The sequence below is a fragment of the Coturnix japonica genome, chromosome 8, assembly GCF_001577835.2.
Source record: "Coturnix japonica isolate 7356 chromosome 8, Coturnix japonica 2.1, whole genome shotgun sequence".
NCBI lineage: Eukaryota > Metazoa > Chordata > Aves > Galliformes > Phasianidae > Coturnix > Coturnix japonica.
Window position 1 is genome coordinate 19,723,161 of NC_029523.1, and position 19,308 is coordinate 19,742,468.

At 41.5% G+C, this 19,308-nt stretch overlaps 1 protein-coding gene and 1 long non-coding RNA gene across 2 annotated transcripts in view; one reads left to right on the forward strand and one right to left on the reverse strand.

Annotated features, from left to right (window-relative positions):
- Window positions 1-229: 229 nt before the first annotated feature.
- The window catches only part of TRABD2B (TraB domain containing 2B), a 241,053-nt gene continuing 221,974 nt past the window's right edge, over window positions 230-19,308 (reverse strand). The window contains exon 7 of the mRNA XM_015870485.1: window positions 230-5,135. Coding sequence (XP_015725971.1) covers window positions 4,913-5,135 — 223 coding nt within the window. The 3' untranslated portion in view covers window positions 230-4,912. The remainder of the gene's footprint in view (window positions 5,136-19,308) is intronic.
- On the forward strand, window positions 3,704-17,440 carry LOC116653739. The gene is made up of 4 exons (XR_004308107.1): window positions 3,704-3,800; window positions 6,793-6,884; window positions 7,681-10,978; window positions 16,217-17,440. It is a non-coding gene; the product is annotated as an uncharacterized LOC116653739 (long non-coding RNA).

Sequence of the window (19,308 nt, forward strand, 5' to 3'; positions counted from 1 at the left end):
TAGGCTGCGGTTGGACTTGATGATCTTCAAGGGCTTTTCCAACCTGAGTGATTCTATGATTCTATAATATAGAAAGGTAATGGTGAGATTATCCACATCTCTACCCAAATGAATGGAACCTTCCCCAGAGTACAATTTCTCCATCCAGTGATGGTATTGGAAAACCCTCCCATTGTTTTTCAGTGTTTCCCCAGTTTTAGTGCAGAAGAAAGAATGCAGACATCCAAGATTCTTGTGCTACGGATTTATAATAACATTTTATTAATATATTACGCTACAAAAATATTTTGACAAAATAATATTAGAAAGCATCTTTTTATTCCACTCTTCAAAACAGTTCACAAAAGCAGGAGGCGGAACAGGAAAAAATATTTGATGTACATTTGAATCAAAAACTGACAAACATGCAATTTAAAATTCAGTGTGAGCGTGAATCTGCAGGGCAGTGAATCATTCCTGGAGATGAGAAGTGTGCATTTACTACTTGGCAAGATCATACTGGCTGTAGTAAGGTGCCTCCTGAAGAGCTTGTTGCAGGAAAGTCTGCATTTAGGCTGGGACAAAGCATACACATGCAGCCATAAACACACATACAGACACTCAAACCCATGAGCTCAACATTAGGAAACTAGCTTTCTGCTCTAATTAAGCCAGAACAAGCTGAAATCTTCCATGTATGTCAATCACTTTGGAGATATAACAAGCCTTTTTGGATATAAAATGGCAATATCTTATGGTACTAAAAGTTAGGAATGATAGCACTTATGCTCAGATAACCAGTATGGCACTTTGGTTTCTCTAGCTTAAAGATATGATGGGGAGCTCCTCTCTTATGGAGGTATATGTAATGACTGATAGGGATGTATCATTTGACTAATTGATGCACTGAGTCTAGTGCTCTTTCCCTCTTTCTCTCCTCAATTGTATATCGAAGAACTTAGACAAACATACAGCTCTGCACTGTGGGTGTTCCTAAATTATGGCGTAGCTTGGAGGAATGGGAAGAGCAACAAGGTAGATTTTTGACACCTGTATAAAGTGTAGTTATCATAAATCATTCCATCATTTTATTTCTGGAAGAGGTATTGCATTATCCAACAGCCCAAGGGATTGCAGAGATAGTACATCAGCCATAAAATATAATATACCTTCTGTCCCAGCTTACTGTCTGGTTCTTCAAGTAGCAATACACGTTCATACAGCATCTGTAGCTGAACATTGGCAAGAGAAGCATTAAAACAATTACAGAGTGGAGGTTAGTCCTGTTGCTGATGGTATGGTATGTTTACTGAGGCAATAGCTTGGTAGAAAATAACATTTGTTTTATAATGTTAACACTACATGTACTGTGAATTGTAGTAGTGTCAGTTGTAGCTGAGTTGAAAGGGTAAATCTTGCAAACATTCAACTTTGGACCCAAGAGTGAAAAATTGTGTACCTGTTTGCTAGACATTGCATGACTCCCTTGGTTGTGTTTCTCACAATACTATCATCAGTGTTTGCTGTCTTATATAGTGTGGATGCATTTATTTTTAAACCCCTCTCTCCTGGAATTTGTCACTGGAAATCTGAGCTTTCATTAGGGTGAAACAAAGCTCCTCACTCTCTGAGAAATCCACTGAACAGAAGTGAAATCCCATGAAGCTGGTAGGTAGAGTTACTTCCAGAACATACATCAAATCTGATACACTATAAACTTACATGGAACACAATCACGATCCATTGCAATGGATGTGCATAGCGCTGTGCTAAATACACCAGCACTGATGTATCACAGTGAGGGTCTCATTTTCTAGTATTGCAATCCTTATGTGCCAAGGATTAAAAAAAAACCAAGAAGTTACTCTAAGTCATAGCTTAGGGAAGACAAGAAAAGAAATACTTGGTCAGCAAACTACACTGAAGCCATTCATCTGTGGTTCCTGAGCTAGCATCTGTGGGAAGCTATCTCCTCTTAAACTTATTGCAAGTGGTTTCTTGTCCCCTAACCTGGGGTGACAGTGTGAGCTGGATGCTTTGAGCTGGAAGAAGGATGTTGGTTCCAAGCCCTGCAGACACCTTGCTTAGACACCTGCATTGCAGAATGACAGGGCAGAAAAACAGGTGAAATACGGTGAGCTCCAGCAACATTCATTCACTTCACAGGGATTACAGGCAAAATGCTAAGAAATGTAAATATGTCACAACATACTTTGATGTCTAAGCTATTTACATACTGTGATATCCAAACACGCTGTGGTATATGAGCTAGTATCTAGTATTACTGTCCAATGGAGGAGTGACTCAGGAAATACTCAATAGTGATATAACTTGAGATATTATTCTGTGTGGAACAGTGACAGCTGTGAGTGTGTCTATGTGCTCACTATACTAAAACAAAGACCTCAGAGTCCTTCAGAGAAAACCACGGGTTGGGTACAGTGGAACTGTAAGTTTCAGTCTCGATCCTACTGGTGGTTTTCCTTATGATCCTGGCCATACTGTTTCTGTTTCCTGCTCTTTTTTTTTGTCTCTCTGATCTTCTCATGATCTTATCTATTAATTCTGTAAGCTCTCTGACACCAGGAATTATTTCTGGGATGGTACCACAGAATCATTTCTGGACTTGAACAGATTATAGCAAGTAAAATTCAATGGGTTTTGGCTCATTGGCTGTTCACTTTTACTGTGTAACTTATCATCACCCTTAAGATTTGCCTACCTTATTTCCAGCTCAATTTATGTGACTAACGTACTGTCATTCAGTTCTGAACTTCAGTTTGAGTATGGCAGGAGAACTGATCTTTTAAAATGCTTTAAGGTTGTATTTGAAGGTCTGTTAAGCCATTATATTCAAATGAAGCCATTTTAGGGGAAATAGACAAATAAAGCTGAAACCAAAGTTCTCAAAATATGTTTCCAATATCCAGCCCAGTGCAATAAATATTATGCAAGGTGAATGGCTTCTGTCCAAAGCTAACATCTCTAATCTTCCGCTAGCCAAAATACACAGCACAGAAGTATGCACAGGGCGTGCTTGAATCTCGCATTTGGGGCAAAGCTTCAAGTTTTCCATTCAGTCTTATCAACTATTGTGCCTTATAAAACAGGGGCAGCTTACACGACTGTCTGCTGTACCCACTTAAGTCAACCACAAATCTACATATCCTTTTCTCCATAGCAGAGCAAGAGCTGGAAGTCATGGTGTGCAGTAAGTCAAATGAAAGTAATGTGTTTTCTCTTGCCTTGGCAAAGCAACGGGTTGGGATGCATGGTGGAAAAGCTCCGTGTTTATCATGGTTCCAAATAAAACCACATACTTCTTTCAGGCTGATTACTTCCTAAGCTTCTTCCCTGAATGATTAATCTCATGACAAACTAGGAACCCTAAAGCAACCTGCCACTGAGGAGACCTAAAGATGACATGGAATTGTCTTTAGTTCTGAAGGTGGTGGTGCTGTTGGCACAACGACAGTCAGATTCTTCTTGGTGTAATTGTTATTGCTGTCATTATCTGATATGGTTTTTAAGGTGTAAAAGCTTCCTTCAGGGGAAAGGCTACTTCAAAAATCATTTTTGGTTAGAACTTTTTGCACTGAAAGTGATTTTTTTACATCCTGTTTTTTGGGGGAAAAAATCAACATGCTTTACTAAACATGGCAGTTATTAAAATGGATGCATTTTTTTTTTCCCCCACAGATGTTGTTTATCTGATTAATGAAAAGTTTCTGCTCTGAGATTGGGTGAATTTCTCATAGAGTGCAAGCTGTCAGAGCGCGTCCATCTAAGTCAATAGAGGGACCCATAGGCTACAAGCAGAGGTAAGTTCTTATATGACAGAGGAATTACTTTGGTAGCCTTGAACAGAGTTTGGACAGATCATAACTCAGAATAAGGATTCCAACTCTATGCATAACAGCAAGATGCCAGTGAATCTCTACACATTTTCTCCCTTCCCTGCAGGTTGAGTATCCTTTTATCAATTAAATTAGTAAAGCAGTTCTACAGATTAGCATGATACTGCATCTTCATGCTCTATAGACAGACCAAGTCCTGCTCTTGTTTATGCTGAGAAAGGTTGTAGGCTTGTGTTTATATATAAAGAGGGAGAGAATAATTCCAGTGGGATTATTGCAGACTTACTTAAAATGAAATCTTTTATGAGATAGCTAATGAATTAATCTCAAGGTAAAGAGGGAGACTGGTAATTTCTAGAGAAGTTAAATGTTTGAGTTAAAGAAAGACAACTGGGGAGCTTAAGAGGTTTATCTTGAATAACGAATTGCTAAGTCATATAAAAATAGCAGAGATTTTAGGTTGTAGCAGCTTGAGAATGCACCTATTCCTCTATTGGGCATAGGCCACAGAGAAGGGGATCTGCTTTATTTAGTCTAAGTTATTCTAGTGAGAATTTTATAAAAGCAAAATAAAGTTCAGTACAAAAGTACTTATTGGGTAGTTACTTTAAAAAGTCATTATGGTTAAAGAAATAAGCCATTCACTTTGGTGCCACTTCAGGCATTTGCAGAGTTGTCAGTTAGAAAACAAATATAGAAAATATTAATTTATCTGTTTCACCATCGCTACTGATTACTAGGGATGTTATTAACATATACAACAAGGAAAAAAATAAGTTTACCAGTCGAATAAATACATTTTTTTTCTTTTTTTTTCTTTATATGAACATGAATATTTTACAAAACCCCATAGCACTATGGGAAATAAAGATCCTTCTACAAAAAGAAGATGTAAGTCAGTGTTACAATAAAGCTTTAGAGTTTCAAAATGTATCTGGGCAAAGAGAACAAATCAGCTAGAAGGCACTCTTGATTCACTGAGAAGGTCCAGTCTGTAAGTGTTGTCATAACATCCAATTCGTTCATAAATTATCTCTCTTCTCTATTCCAAGGGATTGCACATAATACTAATGTGGTCAGGAAGGCTGCAGTAGATTCAGGAGAAATGAAGCTATGGCCACGTAGAGAGGAGCAGTCACTGATGGCCATAAAATGGTGGCTCGAGCTGAGCTTGTAGGCTGAGGTTGGGATGGGTGATCTGAGCGTGGCCTCTGATCCAGCCGGTTGGAAATCCAGATAGGAGGTTTGACTGTGATGTAGCCATTGGTTATCCTGATATAGGAAGGCAACGTGGTGGTGCTAGAAGAAAACACAAGAGAAGGAAATTAAATGGGAGAGCCCTTTGCTCTGCTCTGCAAGGTTTTGTCCTAGCTGTCAGTAACAACCACTATGCCAATCACAATTATCTTTTTCCCTCAGTAGATCACAGGGAGATTCCCAGAGGATGTTTGTTAACTGTGATGCTCTGGACACAACTGTGATTCAGAAGGTCCTTCTGATTCTGGCTGCTGGTAGACTATAACCAAAGGAGAGATCACTCAATATATTTAATTTATTGGACTCATTTTTTTTAAGAATCCACTCCTGGCCATCTTTCAGAGACTGTGACAGCTGTATCCTTGTACTGACCCATTTAGAATGCCTCAGAGCCATGATTTCCCCACCAAGGATTTGAAAAGAAGTCCAGGAGGGGCCAGAAATGATGTCCTTCTCCTGTTTCACACCTCATAAGGAATTCCCCGGGATCCCCTTACAAAACCAATAACTTTGGGCACAGGAGACCAAGCAGTTCCATTTCTTTTCCTAGTTTTAGGGAATTCTGAATCCTATGACAATGCCAAAAACAGACTCAGGGTGAAGTTTCTCCAGCTGCAGCTTTGCCTAGATAGTAGCGTGATTGCTTATTGATTGCAGCTTGAGTCAGTACTTTGATTTGAACGTGCATGTTGGAATTCATCACGATTCCCATGACACTAATGGTCAGAAAGGTCAGTTCTCCATTGATTTGCAAGTTTTAAATTGTAATTTCCATTTCACAAAACGCTTCCTTTGCACCCAGCACTGGATGGTCCATAATCCACCAGTTGTCACAGGGCAGCATACATGAGCGTGCAGACTGTGCAAGGTGGATTTTGGACTTAAAAACAAGGCTCTGCTGTGGAGCAAGGGGGAAAAAAAGACAAGTCCTTCTGAAAACAAGATGTGACACTAATATCTGCAGATTCTCTCTGTTACTTCTTAAATCTTCCATAGAGGGAGTTTGGGAGCACTAAAAATGACCCTCACGTAATTTTTTTTTATGGCATAAGAAGCTCTGCAGCCCTGTAACTATTTAGCTACAGTATCTGAGATCCTGACCCTGGAGGAAAAAGGCTGTGCCTTGCATAACATCAGATAGAAAGAACAATTCTTTGCTCCAGATTCATGCACAGAATTTAGTAGCAATGAATGCTTTTGTCTTTTTCTGTCTAAGCCAATACTAAGATGGCATATAATTATCACCACTGGTCAGAGCTTTTAGCTCAGTTGCTTCAGAAGTGTTGAATTGCTCTTAAGCTGTTGGAAGATCAGAGTCCACTCAGAAAAGGGCACTGGTAAGCACGTATGTGGGTCAACATTAAATGCAATGGACAGCTACAGCATGTAGCACTGAGCTCTGGGTTTTAGGTTATTTCTTCTCAGTTCTTCCCTCATTTTTTACACTGTCATCATATTTTCTGGGTGGGACCTTAACTGATGTGCAATGAGTTGGAGAAAAAGGACAGGCAGCCTAGAATTAAAGACACGGGGACTGTTTCAGAACAGATACTCCATTTAACCAGTATTACGCCTTCATAGTGAGAAGGAATGCTTGTTCCAGGGGAACAAGCTGCTGTAAACAGAGGATTCTGAAATCACATGGAGAAAGCTCCAGTCTAAATTCCTGTAGTAAGTGGTTGGTTTGTGTCTTTAATAGATGATGCAGGGTATGCCATACAGGATTTGCAGACTGGGTATATCCTACTCCTGAACCATTCTATGGACTTGCTTCTCCAGTGAGACTAAAAGGTATGAAGTCCCTTGCACAGACTGTCGTTCTGCACCTGTGGGATGCATGGTGTGCACTGCCTGGGGTGGGGACAGGATGGTCAGGGATTCACGGCCAACCAAAGGGCTCCTATAGGAGTCTTAAGTCAAGAGTTTGCATTTCTGTATGATGTGCTTCTGTCTTTTTGCAGACTTCCCGAAGTGTTTTGCTTTATTTATTTATTTTTTTCCCTTGGGGGAAAAGAATTTTTGAGGAGAGAGAGAAAAATGGGACTATTAACTTAAAATCCACAGTTTCCTTTCAAAGGACCTGAGTGTATTTACCACTCTACTCAGCCAGTGGGGTCATTTGCTGGTTTCAAGACACTGGATTTCTATAAATGCTTCTTTGTTAAGATGATTATTGTTAGGTGGGGTTATCTGTTAGCAAAAAAAATCCCTAAGTGCTTTAATAGAGAAGAACAGTGTGTTTCCATTAATGTGTACAGGGCACACAAATAGCAGATGAATCACAGCTTAGCCATATATTATATTTCCTTAAATGCAGCTCTGCTTCTAGCATGCTAGCCTACTGCCCAGGTGGTCTAGAGATAGAGAGAAAGGTCCCTTTTAACAAATACTATATACCTTCCTGTAAAATCTTTGGTTTGAGTTTGTAACTTGGCTGTTTCTATAGTGAGCAGGGAGAGAAATCTCAGTCTTCAGTGGGTAGAATCATAGAATCATTAAGGTTGGAAATGACCACTATGATCATCTACCTATTCCAACTGCCAGCCAATGCCCACAATGCCCTCTGGGGGTCTTCTTCTTCCTGCAGGTCACACAAGTTAAGACAGCTTGGTTCGATTACAACCTCATCTTAGAGGTCCCTCAGGTGACAGAAGAACATATTTACCTGTGCATGTGGGATCTCATTTGACACCCATAGGAAAGCAGAAGCAAAGTCCCCTGAACATAACTGGATTCTTCCCACTGTCCTTAGGGAGGTTTTGTTCCTTCTTAAGATGTACGTGTGATTCACAAGATGAATCACAGATGTAGGGGATAATAATCTAAACTAGTAGATTCTCTCACCAGCTGATGATATTCCATGTTTGAGTTTTTTGCATCTGACAATTATGTCTTTAGTGAAACATTTCACAGGAGTGGAGACGAACAGGCATCCAGTGCCTCTGCTGTTCATATGTCTCTTTTTCGCTCCTGTGTATGGGATTGTTATAAGAATCTGGAAGACTCCAGGTATCTTTTAGCCAAATGACCTGTGGTATCACGTTCATGAGCTTGTACTTTAGATCAGATAATAGGGAAGTTTTTCAAATCAGCACATTAGTCATATGTTGTCTTACCACCACTGGAACGTGTAAAACTTACTCAAAGATGGGGCCCCAGGCAGATGCTGTGTGAACAGACCCTACTGAATCCAACCACATGAATCAAGTCCTCTATGCTGGGGGTATGCTGAAGCGCATCGATGAGCTTGGTGCATACTAACATTGAAAAATAAAATGCACATACAACCCATGGGGGAATTTCTGTTCTAGTTTAGAGTGCCAGGAGCTTGGAAATACATTTTCGGTCTAACTTCTGGTTTATCCCTATCATTGGGGCATGTTTGACCACATATGACACCACAGCAGAATCACAGAATGCAGGGCTAGGAGAGACTTTCTGGCCCATCTGTCACAAAGACTAGGAGATTGAAACCCCTCCTGACATGTATGTCTAATCCAGTCTTCAAAACTGCCTACAATAATAGCAATTCCAGAGTCTCTGCAGAGAGATCTGACATCCAGAATTACTGCCTCATGTTTCACCAGATTTCCCATGCTACAGCTCAAGTTCATGACTTCTGCTGTCCCCACAGACAAGTTCATTCCTTTCCTCTTCTCAGCAGCCTTTCAAGTAGCTTGAAGACCTAACCATGTTTCATCTCAGTCTTCTCTCATTTGTAGATGGACCACTGGATTCGAGGATCTTTTTCCCACCGTAATTATTCTATTCTATGAATCTGTATTTGCATGCATACAGAACCCGATGAAAGTGGCTTATCAAGATGATGTGCTAGCTTAGACTGAACACTGAAATAGGCTTTTTCCAACTGAAAACCTAATGAGCTAGTAAATGGAAAGGATTTGAGTAAATACAGTAATGGCTATCTTGCATTTGTAATTTGATGTTAACCTTGTGATATGTTTCTTTTTGTGATATTAAGATTATGCTTCCTCTTCCTTTTCAAGCAAATTTTGCCCTACTTCTCATTTAATGAACAGATGTGAAAGTTTACTGTACTGTTTTTCAGGTGATCAGAAATAATGTCCTGCTAGAAAAGGTAATTATTGTTGGAACTAACCAGACCTACCTACATCACCCAAGCTTACAGATCAAGGTTTGAAAAATACATTTGCCTCAAGTGCTGGGACCAGCACATGTATGTATGTAACCAAGTTGCCAGGCAAGAATTCTGCCCACCCTTTTGAAAGCAAAGATTACATGTGCAAAAAAAGAGAAAATAAGAGTAAGCTGGGTGAAAAAAAAAAAAGAAAAATAATTGAGTACTAGGGAAAAATCACACTGGAAATGCTGCAAGGATTTAACTGTGAAGACCATTACAGTAACCTCTTAAAGGGAATGTTAAGTCTCCATCTCTTTATATTTTCTGATTAAGATTTTATGTATTGCTGGAAGGGATTATTTAAATCAGCATAAGATATAATCCCTAAGCTTCATATATCTCTTCATCACTGCCTTTTTCATGGTCACTGTTCTTGCAGCCAGTGGGATGAGTCCTGTGGGATGCTGAGCCTCCTGGTCTCATATGAGCAGGACTCTTAGCACTGCAGGCACAAGTGCTCCCAGCAAGGTTCGTTTGCACATACCTACAACTCACCACGTTCTAAAATCTCTTGCAGGATCAAGGCCAAGAGGTTCACACTTTGGCAAGGTTCTTTCAGTTCATTTAAAAAAAAAAAAAAAAAAAAGAAAGAAAACTCCAATCTGGATGAGATTAAGGAATCAGAGTTTTGTCCAGGGCAGGCCACTACTCATTTGCAGTAGTGCAGTAAACTGGCTTTGCATGTCTGAAAGAGTGAGCAATCTCACACACTGGTTTGTGGCCAAAAGAGAAAATGGGATGAGCCAAGGAAGAGCCTTATCTTTATTATCTTCCTTTTATCCTGGGGCTACAGGGAGCCCAGGTCTTTGGCCATTTTCCATTTTCCACACTGTGAGAATCCTCCCTCTCTACGAGCACAGAGAGGCAGTTGAAGCCATGCCGTCAGTACAGGGGTCAGGCAACAACGTCAGGAGCATTTCAACAACCTGCCACCATCAATCTGAGCTTCTCTTCCAACACAATATCAATGGGAACCATATTCCCACCCGTGAAGAACTTGGAGCACAGATCCTGCCTTATTTCAGTGCTCTGTCTCCCCTAGAGACTGCTGGCAAGCCAGCCATTCCCCTTTGGAATGAACATTTGGAGCATCCAACCTCAGTGCAGAATCAAAGTGTGTTGGACTAGATGGCCTTTATTGGCCCCAACTCAAATGATTCTATGATTCTACGTCTGTGATGAGCCCCTCTCTTCATTAGGGCTATGTCTTATCTCTATGAGGAATAAGAGGGAAAGGAAGAAATTGGAAGCACAAGTTTCACAAGGCAATGGCTCAGAATGGACCAAGCATGCCAGGATGCTGTGGCACTCTATCAAAATGTGCCCAGGATGAGGCAAATCAGTGGATAAATGGTGGGAGGGCATTTTCCTTGCCAGGACCAAAGGATGCTACATACAAAGATGGGATGCCTCCAAGACATACAGGAGTGAGGCTGTCAGCAGCACCCACAGAAGATGCCACCAAGGAGAATCACAAGCTGTCCTTCAAATGCCCTGGACTTTAACAGGATTTAAAGGGTGGGATTAATTATAGCTACAGGCTACAATTAGGCAGGCTTGTAGTCAGAGCTATTTATCTGTGTTTTCTCTACAGTCAGTTGGGAATGAGACGTCTCCAGAGGACACTCCATCCCCACAAAGAATGAGCTGTCCTTAAGAGCTCTCTCTGTGGAATTAAGGTCTGCTGAACCTCAGCTAACTTGATGTCCCATTGTGGACTTTGGTAAGAACAGCTTACTGCAATCTTTCTTAAATTGGGCCTGGGGAAAAGAAAGATTGCTCCTTTCACTCTGCAAAAACACAGTGAGGAGTAGAAATGAAGATTACCTTTAGGCTCTATCTGGACTTGAAGAGAGGCACACAGATGGAACTGAACTTGGCAAGGGATGTTAAAAACATGAAGGGATTCTCTAGGTACTGCAGCTCGGACTTTGCCACCGCACTATTATTGCTGTACTTTCCATCACATTATAGTATTACAGAGGGGAACCAGCTTTTTCAAGGGTAGATAGCGATAGGACAAGGGGGAATGATGGAATGGTTTTAAGCTCAAGGAGGGAAGGTTTAGATTGTATGTCAGGGGATAGTTCTTTACAGATGCCCCAGGAGGTTGTGGATGCTCTGTCCCTGGAGGTGCTCAAGACAAAGCTCGATGGGGCCCTGGGTGGTCTGGCCTAGTACCAGATCTGGAAGCTTGTGGCTCTGCCTGTGGCAGGGGGATTGGAACCTGATGATCCTTAAGCCATTCTATGATGATTTGACAGCAGCAGGGATACTGCCAGTGTCCCTTCTTGAGGTCCCATCTCTTAGGGAGCTCTTAGGTTAGCCTCAGAGGAGAGGGTAATTCATGGGGTCTTGTGGATCCAGGGAGGCCACGGTGATATTAACAAGAGGCGGTCAATGCTGAAATGTTGCTCAGATGTCTCCAGTTCTGGCCCGTGGGCTGGCAGCCACGACATGAGTTTTATTTCTTATCCCCATGCCACCCGTTGGCGAAGCATAAAAATCTTGTTAAATCACTTCACTTCTATTCCTCTCCTGACTCACAGCTGAGTCAGGACCTTGAAGTGTCAGTGTGAGAGTGAGGACAGAAAGGTGCAAAGAGAGACATGTGCATGTATTTAGCAGGTAGGGAAGGAGCAGGTGAGAAACATCCCCAGCACAGCCTGAGGGCACTTTTCTGACCTGAACTTTCAGCGGGTGGGAAAGGTTTGGCATTTTTTTCTGCAACTTATGGTTAAGTTTAAGTTTCCCCCGTCCCTAGAGGAGACTGCATATGGCCCTATTCAACCTCCTGCCCTGAAACGCTGCAAGAAAACCTTACAAATACCTTCCCTGCAGATTCTGCACCCGCACATGTGGCAGGAGCAGAATCAGGCCTGCAGCTACTTTTCAGACAACTGCAGAGTGGTGTAAAAACACAGAATGCTGTAAAAACCAATAACCTTTGAAGCACACCCCCGGAGTAATTACCCCATTCCCATCTAATGACTTAAAGATGTTATATTCCTCTCTGATTTGGCAACAACAAAGATTCTGACCTTATTAAAACCAGCCTGTCAGGAAACTACATGTCATCCTTTAAAAAAAAAAAAAAAAAGAAAAAAAAATTGAAAAAAAAAATTAAAAAAAAATTAAAAAGAAATAATAAATGAAATAGCTTAAAATTTCTGTGAACAATAATTCAAGATGCTGCAGCTGAAGACCCATGATTTGTTGTAGAGCGTCTGGGTGGTCTTGAGGCAGGAGATGACAACACTAGCTCTTTCCTTTGCCCTTCTAAGAAATGCTTTGATGATTCTCTAATATCCTAAGAATATCCCCCTGTGATTCTGCATTGGGACAAGGCAATCACAGAGCCAGGATAATGCATTCCAGTTTTACCCAGGGTCTTGCTAGCAGGGGAATAGCTCAGAGTGCTTTGTTTCAGATGTCTGTATGGAACCCGTGAGCCAGGATGCATTCAGCAGAGCCTAAATAGTGATGTGGTCTCAAAAACATTCACCAACTCACCCCCACCCTCTGCACACATCTGGCTATGTACCTGATTCATATGTACAATTAAGGCACTCATCATCACGGCTCAGATAACCAAATACTTGTTCCTCTGGTTGTTGGACAGATAATGATCACAGCACTTAGCCAAAGTAAGAAAGAACATCAAGGATGCATGTGCAGATGAGCTTAGAATTGCAAAATTCTCATCAGTGATGCCATCTGTGAAGTTTTTAGGAACCCTGATCGTTATACAAGATGGAAAGGTCTCATTTGATGGCACCGCAATCAAGTAGCTTTGAACCAGGCTCCATGAATGAGCTGAATATATCTCTTCTTTTATCTGTATTTTGCTCACTGTAGAACAGCCCTACATGCAAATCAGTTTGCATTTTTGGGGTGGTCAAATTCATAATCCATATTTCATTTCTTGGGTTCTACCTTTCAATTAATTGGAAACAGAATGACTCAATCTGCCCTCTCCTATGTGCATTCAAGTTTGTTTGGTATTGTGTGGGCCCCGTGGCTCAAATATTTTTTGCAGATGCACAGAATTAACCATGCATGTTTAGATGTGCTTAGGGAACACATACATTCGTAGAGATGTATATATTTGACCCTGTCACTTTCTTGTTAAACACTGTAAAAGATATTGACTTTCCTCTCCAGATTTTAAAATGATTTAGAATAGGCAGCACTGGGGAAACACCTAAAACATTCTGTCAAATTAAGCCTTTTCTCCAAGACTGTTCTCTAAGACACACAATTATTTCAGCTAAGAAGATGCCTGTGCAACGTATTAAGGAACAGAATGAACAACAAAATATAAACTGGCTTAAATAGATGTCCAAAATACTGCATTTTTCCATTTGATTTTCATTTTCCTTCTCCACGTTCTTTTTCCAACCCCACACAGCATTTCTTTTCTTTTCTCTCCACTTAGTCTGTAGCACATTTTTCTCTCTAATTCACCGGGCTCACTTTCCTGCTTGCTGCTCATTATTTTTCCAGAGTCTCCTCTTACTAAGAACAATTAAGGTTGGGTCAGATCCCTCAACCTGTTATTTGTGGCAGCACTGAACACAAGCTCATTCCACTAAGCAAAAGGATTGTCTTCTTTTCCCTTCAAGACTCGCTCTCAAAATAATAATAATAGTTAAAAAAGTAAGAAAAAAAAAAAGAAAAAAGGGGTTCATAAGGCACATCTACCAGGCAGGAATGGAAAGAGCATTAAATGGCTGCACTGCCCATTGGGATAAACTTCTCCAAAAGAGTGGGGCGATGCAGTGGCACAGCTGCCCAGAGAGGTGGTGGGGTCACTGTCCCTGGATGTGTTTAAGAACTGTGGGGATGTGGCACTGAGGGACGTGGCCAGTGAACAATATCAGTGATGTTATCTTAGAGATCTTTTCTAACCTTAAAGATTCTATGTCTTAGAATCTATATATTCTAGTCTATGATGCTAAGGCTGAGATCCTTCCCCCTGTTTGCAAAGCAACTATGACAACCAGCCACGACAGAAGAGCTTCCAAACACTCTCAGAGCCTGGAGATGTCACTCGTGACTCACACAAAGCCACTTGTTTGCCTGCAGGGCTGGAAAGGCTGCACAAGCTCTCCCTGCTGGGTGTCATAACCAGGACCCTGAAGTGTCTCTGCAGAACTGAGCCAAAGAATTCCGTGAGCATGGTCTGCACCATGCCTCTCCATGGTAGTGCTATGCAAAGCATCCCTGACATCTAGCAGCTCACAAGAAATTGGCTGGGTTCCCTCTCTTTCCAGCTTAATGGGCTCAGACCGCAGGTATAATGCTTACTTTGTTCGGTTATTCAGGAGTTGTAAAGGGGAGATGTGAGTTAAATCAGAATTTGGCCTGGCATTTTTATAATTGCAGGAACCCAGCTTTTATAGCATTGAAACCATATGAATTTATCTAATCCTACCACTCCTTTGTCCCAGTGAGTAACTGGACGTGGGGCACAGCCACCCTTTGAGGTCCTGCTGGGTTTTCAGTGTGCCTCTATTGCTCCTTTTCTTCTCTGTGTTAACACTGACAGCTTTACTCATCCATTTTAGTAACAGATTTCTTTTTCTTTATGGTAACCAAGTGATTTCAATGGAAGACATTTCTGATATGTTATGGATTTTATGTAGCTCTGCTAAGCCTGAAGCTTTACCTTGCAAATCAACAGATGTACAATTTTGGAGGATTTAGATACCTGCTAGATACGAAGGTCACCCAAATGCATACGTTCAAGTTAGGACTGCTGTGTTTTAGATGAAGGTTAAGAGTCTGAATGAGGAGATTGTCCCAAACCCATTCAACAGGGAAAGAACAACACTTCCTAGTGGAGAATCTCTCTTTGTATAAAGAGCTGCAATTTAGGGAGTGCAGGTGCTTTACTAACTACTTCTGCATCAAAGAAATCCAACTCTCCCTGGGCATAAGCCCACTCAGCACTTCATACAGTGTCTGCAACTTCAGTCAGACTTGCCAGTTGAACACAAACCATGCTCTTCACCCACCCTGAACAGCAGGGGAGATGTGCTACCGTATATTGAATTTTCTTTGCCTGTTAAACCAGACAACTTATTTCTCAGCTGAGTGACTAAGAAGAGCTTTACAGAGCTGTGCTAAAGTGTGTTTCAGGTTTAGAAGAATCCCATTTATGAAAGAATATATGCTGCATTTTCCCTTCTTATCTGCTTGATATGAGTCAGAAAGATAGTTGTTATTTTTCTTTTGTGTGCAATATACAATATGCCACAAGGAGTCATAGTTAAAGGCTCCAAAGAGCCAATCCGCAGAACATCTGGCCAGTGAAAGCCCTGGATATGGAAAATATAAATGTCAAGGCTCATATTTATAAATTGGAAGGGCCATGACGACATCTGCTAACAAGCTCTCTTCCAGAGCCCATTTGTACATGGTTATGTGCAGGCAACAATAAACATGTGCATGGATCACATGCACGGTCTGCGCTCCCTTTCAGTTTCCAAAGGAACACACACTCCCATAACACACAAATGCTCTGTTCTCACAACACAAAAATACAAGTGTTTGCAAACCTCACAGCGCAAAGCTCTTGCATACCAGACCACAGTGGGATACGCTGCTGGAACAGACTAAAAATAGATGGAGAAAAAGTCTTGTATTAACACAGAAGACAGTAAAACTCATTTGGTGTTAATTCTTTCAGTGGAATAAACACTCTGCTTCTCTTTTTTTTTTGCCTCTCTGCACAGGAGACATTTTGTACCACAGCTCCAATCCTGAAACCTAATATTTACGGTGGAATAGTTGCAGATGGGAAGTTTAAAATACAGTCTAATCCATTTGATTGTGGTAGCATAATATTAACATTAAAACAAACTGCATAAAATGCATGTATATAATGACTTAGAAAAATGATCTAATCCATTATCATAAAGGTTTTACTAATAGTTTTGTTATTGCGGATGTCTAGACACAGTTCAAAGGTGCAAAAGTTGAACCTACACTTGCATATGAAAGATGGAGACCATGCTGGGCATGAGATCGGCCAGAGCAAGTGCAAGCCCCAGCATTTCTAGCACTGGTCACAGTCATAGAGACTGCCCACGAGGCTCCCAGAAGGAGGAATAATATCAGCAGAAGGAGCATGGAGTGCTTTACGATGACCATGAATTTAGCAAGGAATAAACACTGCCACACTGCCTTGTCCAGCAGGAAAGCAGAAGACATAGAATCCTAGCTATGCCTCCTGCAGTCTGCACTACTGCCAGACATCAAAGAGATGCTGGTTACTAGAAACATGCTCCATATCAAAGAGGTTCTGCTGAAGGCTCCCAAAGCACACAATTCCATTGATATGGACTGACAGAAGTAATCTACAGTGCTTGTAGGATTGCAGCCTCCTGTGGGATGAGCCCAGAGAGGTGGAGGTGGCAGCCAGGGATCTGGGGGCGAAGATGGAAATAGTGAAGGGGTCCCCTTGTACCCTTTCTCTGCCAGCCACACATAGCCAGCATTAAACAGGGCAGGAGGAACAAGGACAGGAGAAAATTCAAGCAGAGAATGGAGAACCATGGAGCTGAAAAATAAACAGGTTGTTCAAGATTAAGAGCAGTCCCAGCAGCGGGTGTGGAAACGAGACAGCACTGGCTGGGAAAGAGCAGAACAAGTGGGGATGTGCATCACTGGAAAAATGACAGTGAAGAGATTATCAAAACTCAGCAGCTGCTCATTTTTGAAACAGAATCCTAAAGCAAACATTTTATTTCTGCTGCATCAGGCAGGCTTTAAGCGGTTTAAAAAGACTTGCTATGGCAGGACTATATTTAACCAAGAACACATACAAATGAGATGCATATAAACATGCAGTGTGGACTACCTTTACTCAACGTATGCCAAATGAAATGTAGAAAACAAGAAAGGAAGTGAAATCTCTTAATAGGTTCCATAAAACCTCTTGTATTGTCTTTTCAATCTCAATCAGCATCAAGAAGGAAGGAGCAGAAAGTGTTCTTGGATACCCAGCGCTGAAAAATACCTCACTGTTCAAAAATCTTAGCTTTTATCTGCTCCAATTTTGTTTTGCTCGCCTTGAAAAATATGGGTTTAATATTCATGATGGATTTAAGCTTCATGAAAATAAAATACCTAACACATTGCCAATAAAGAGTTTAGTTTCCCAGAAGAATGAAATCTATATTCCAATTGTCTACCTTCATGTGTTTTTGTCTATTTTTAGTGTTCTTTATCTCTAATGAATTGATTTTCATGTACTTATAGCTTTCATGAATTTCATAGGTTACACATACAGCTTCACACTCGAGATATAGAAGAGTGAAAAGAGTAAAACCTGCATGTATTTTTTGAAGTCTGCCAGTCTCTGTGTTCCATCACACTTGATCTGCATATTGTAGAGCACATCAGCAACATTCAACTATGTAAAATCAACAGAACAAGGTAAAGCATATATTTGTGTTTCTGTATCTAACAGGTGAAATTGTGCCTGCACATCTCTCCAGCCCCATCTGCAGAATAGCAAATTTATTCTTTGACTTTACAAGGGGGAAGAAGTTATCACTCATGGCCAGTTGACAGGGAGGGTCTATCAGCATGGAAATGCCAGAGTTTTGGACACCAGTTTCAAGATTTCCCATCTGTTACTGCAATGCACAAGAGAATTCTGTGCTGAGCACAGGTTTCACAGCCTTAATTAATACGTTGTGTGCACTCTGACTAACCTGATAATCCAAGAAGCCTCAACAAAAACTGTCTAGGGACAGAGGATATGTCATCACCATATCATATGTTGTAGTCAGGAGATTTGTTTCTTATTTATACTGTGCTGGGTTATACTGTGATGATATTTTACTTCCATGGGAGGACTTGAGCACTTAGGGCTGGTGAGAGGTGCCAACATCGCTGCTTGCTGAAAGGAGACATCAAGCCAACTGCTCATCTTAGAGGGGGATCAAGTGGAAACAGTAAGGGACTAAGGAGGTGCACCTCATGCTTTGCTCTTTGCTCAAGAGGAGCTGAGGACTCACCTTCTCACAGAAGCATTATTGCTTCTTATGATGCACTGGCACAAGCTGCCCAGAGAGGTGACAGAGTTGCTGTCTCTGGAGATGTTCAAGGAGAGAAGTTGCACTGAGTGACATGGTGGGGAGAGGTCACAGGCATGGCTTGATGGCTGGACTAGATGATCTTATTAATTTTTTTCCAACCTTAATGATACTATAACTCTGTGATTGTCCCTGATTGGAGCAAGAAGGAAGGACCAACTCACACAGTGGCCAAAGTGTTTTCTTTGGCCTTCAGATAGAAGTCCAACAGAGTTCACTGAAAACTGGCCAAACTAAGAGCAGATTTTGGGCCAGTCCAAGATACAATGGTGCCATCTGCAGAGGAACTAGGATGGAGAGTTGTTCAGGGGATATTCTATGACCACTCAGCTGACAAACTACCCCTGCTGCCAAGCCATGAGATTTTCCTGCTATTTCTGCACCACGCTCTGGAGACTGAAGGCAGTTACTGATAGGGACTGTGATCATGAAAGTTTCCCGAGGAGGAAACCCTGCCAGGAGAACAGCAAAGGAAATGGCAGGCAGAAGTGTTGGAGGAAAGCCAATGGGCCACACAACACAGTCAGACCCCAAACAGCAATGAGGTGTGACAAGGGGAGGAAGGTGTGACTCCAACATGCCTATGGTCCCACTGTTCCTGGCTGATGGAACGGTCCCTTTGGGAGGTAGGTACACTGTAATGAGTTGGAAAACCCCCAAAGCTACTTCCTAATCTTTGGCCTTTGGACAAGGTCAGGCTGAACACAGGGCATGTACAGTGGTGACAACCACTCAGCTGGCTGCATGGAGGCTGGAGGAGGCAGCAATCCCCTGCAGTAGGCATGCAGCCCCCAGCAGTGTCCTTCCCTGAGAGGCGGAGAGGGTAATTTAAACAAACAAGGCCCCAGTGATGGAAATTTCAATCTCAAAGCTACCATGTGAAGGGAAATCATCTGACCACAATTTACCTGTTAGACTTCAAAAGTGTCTAGGTCTCCTCTAA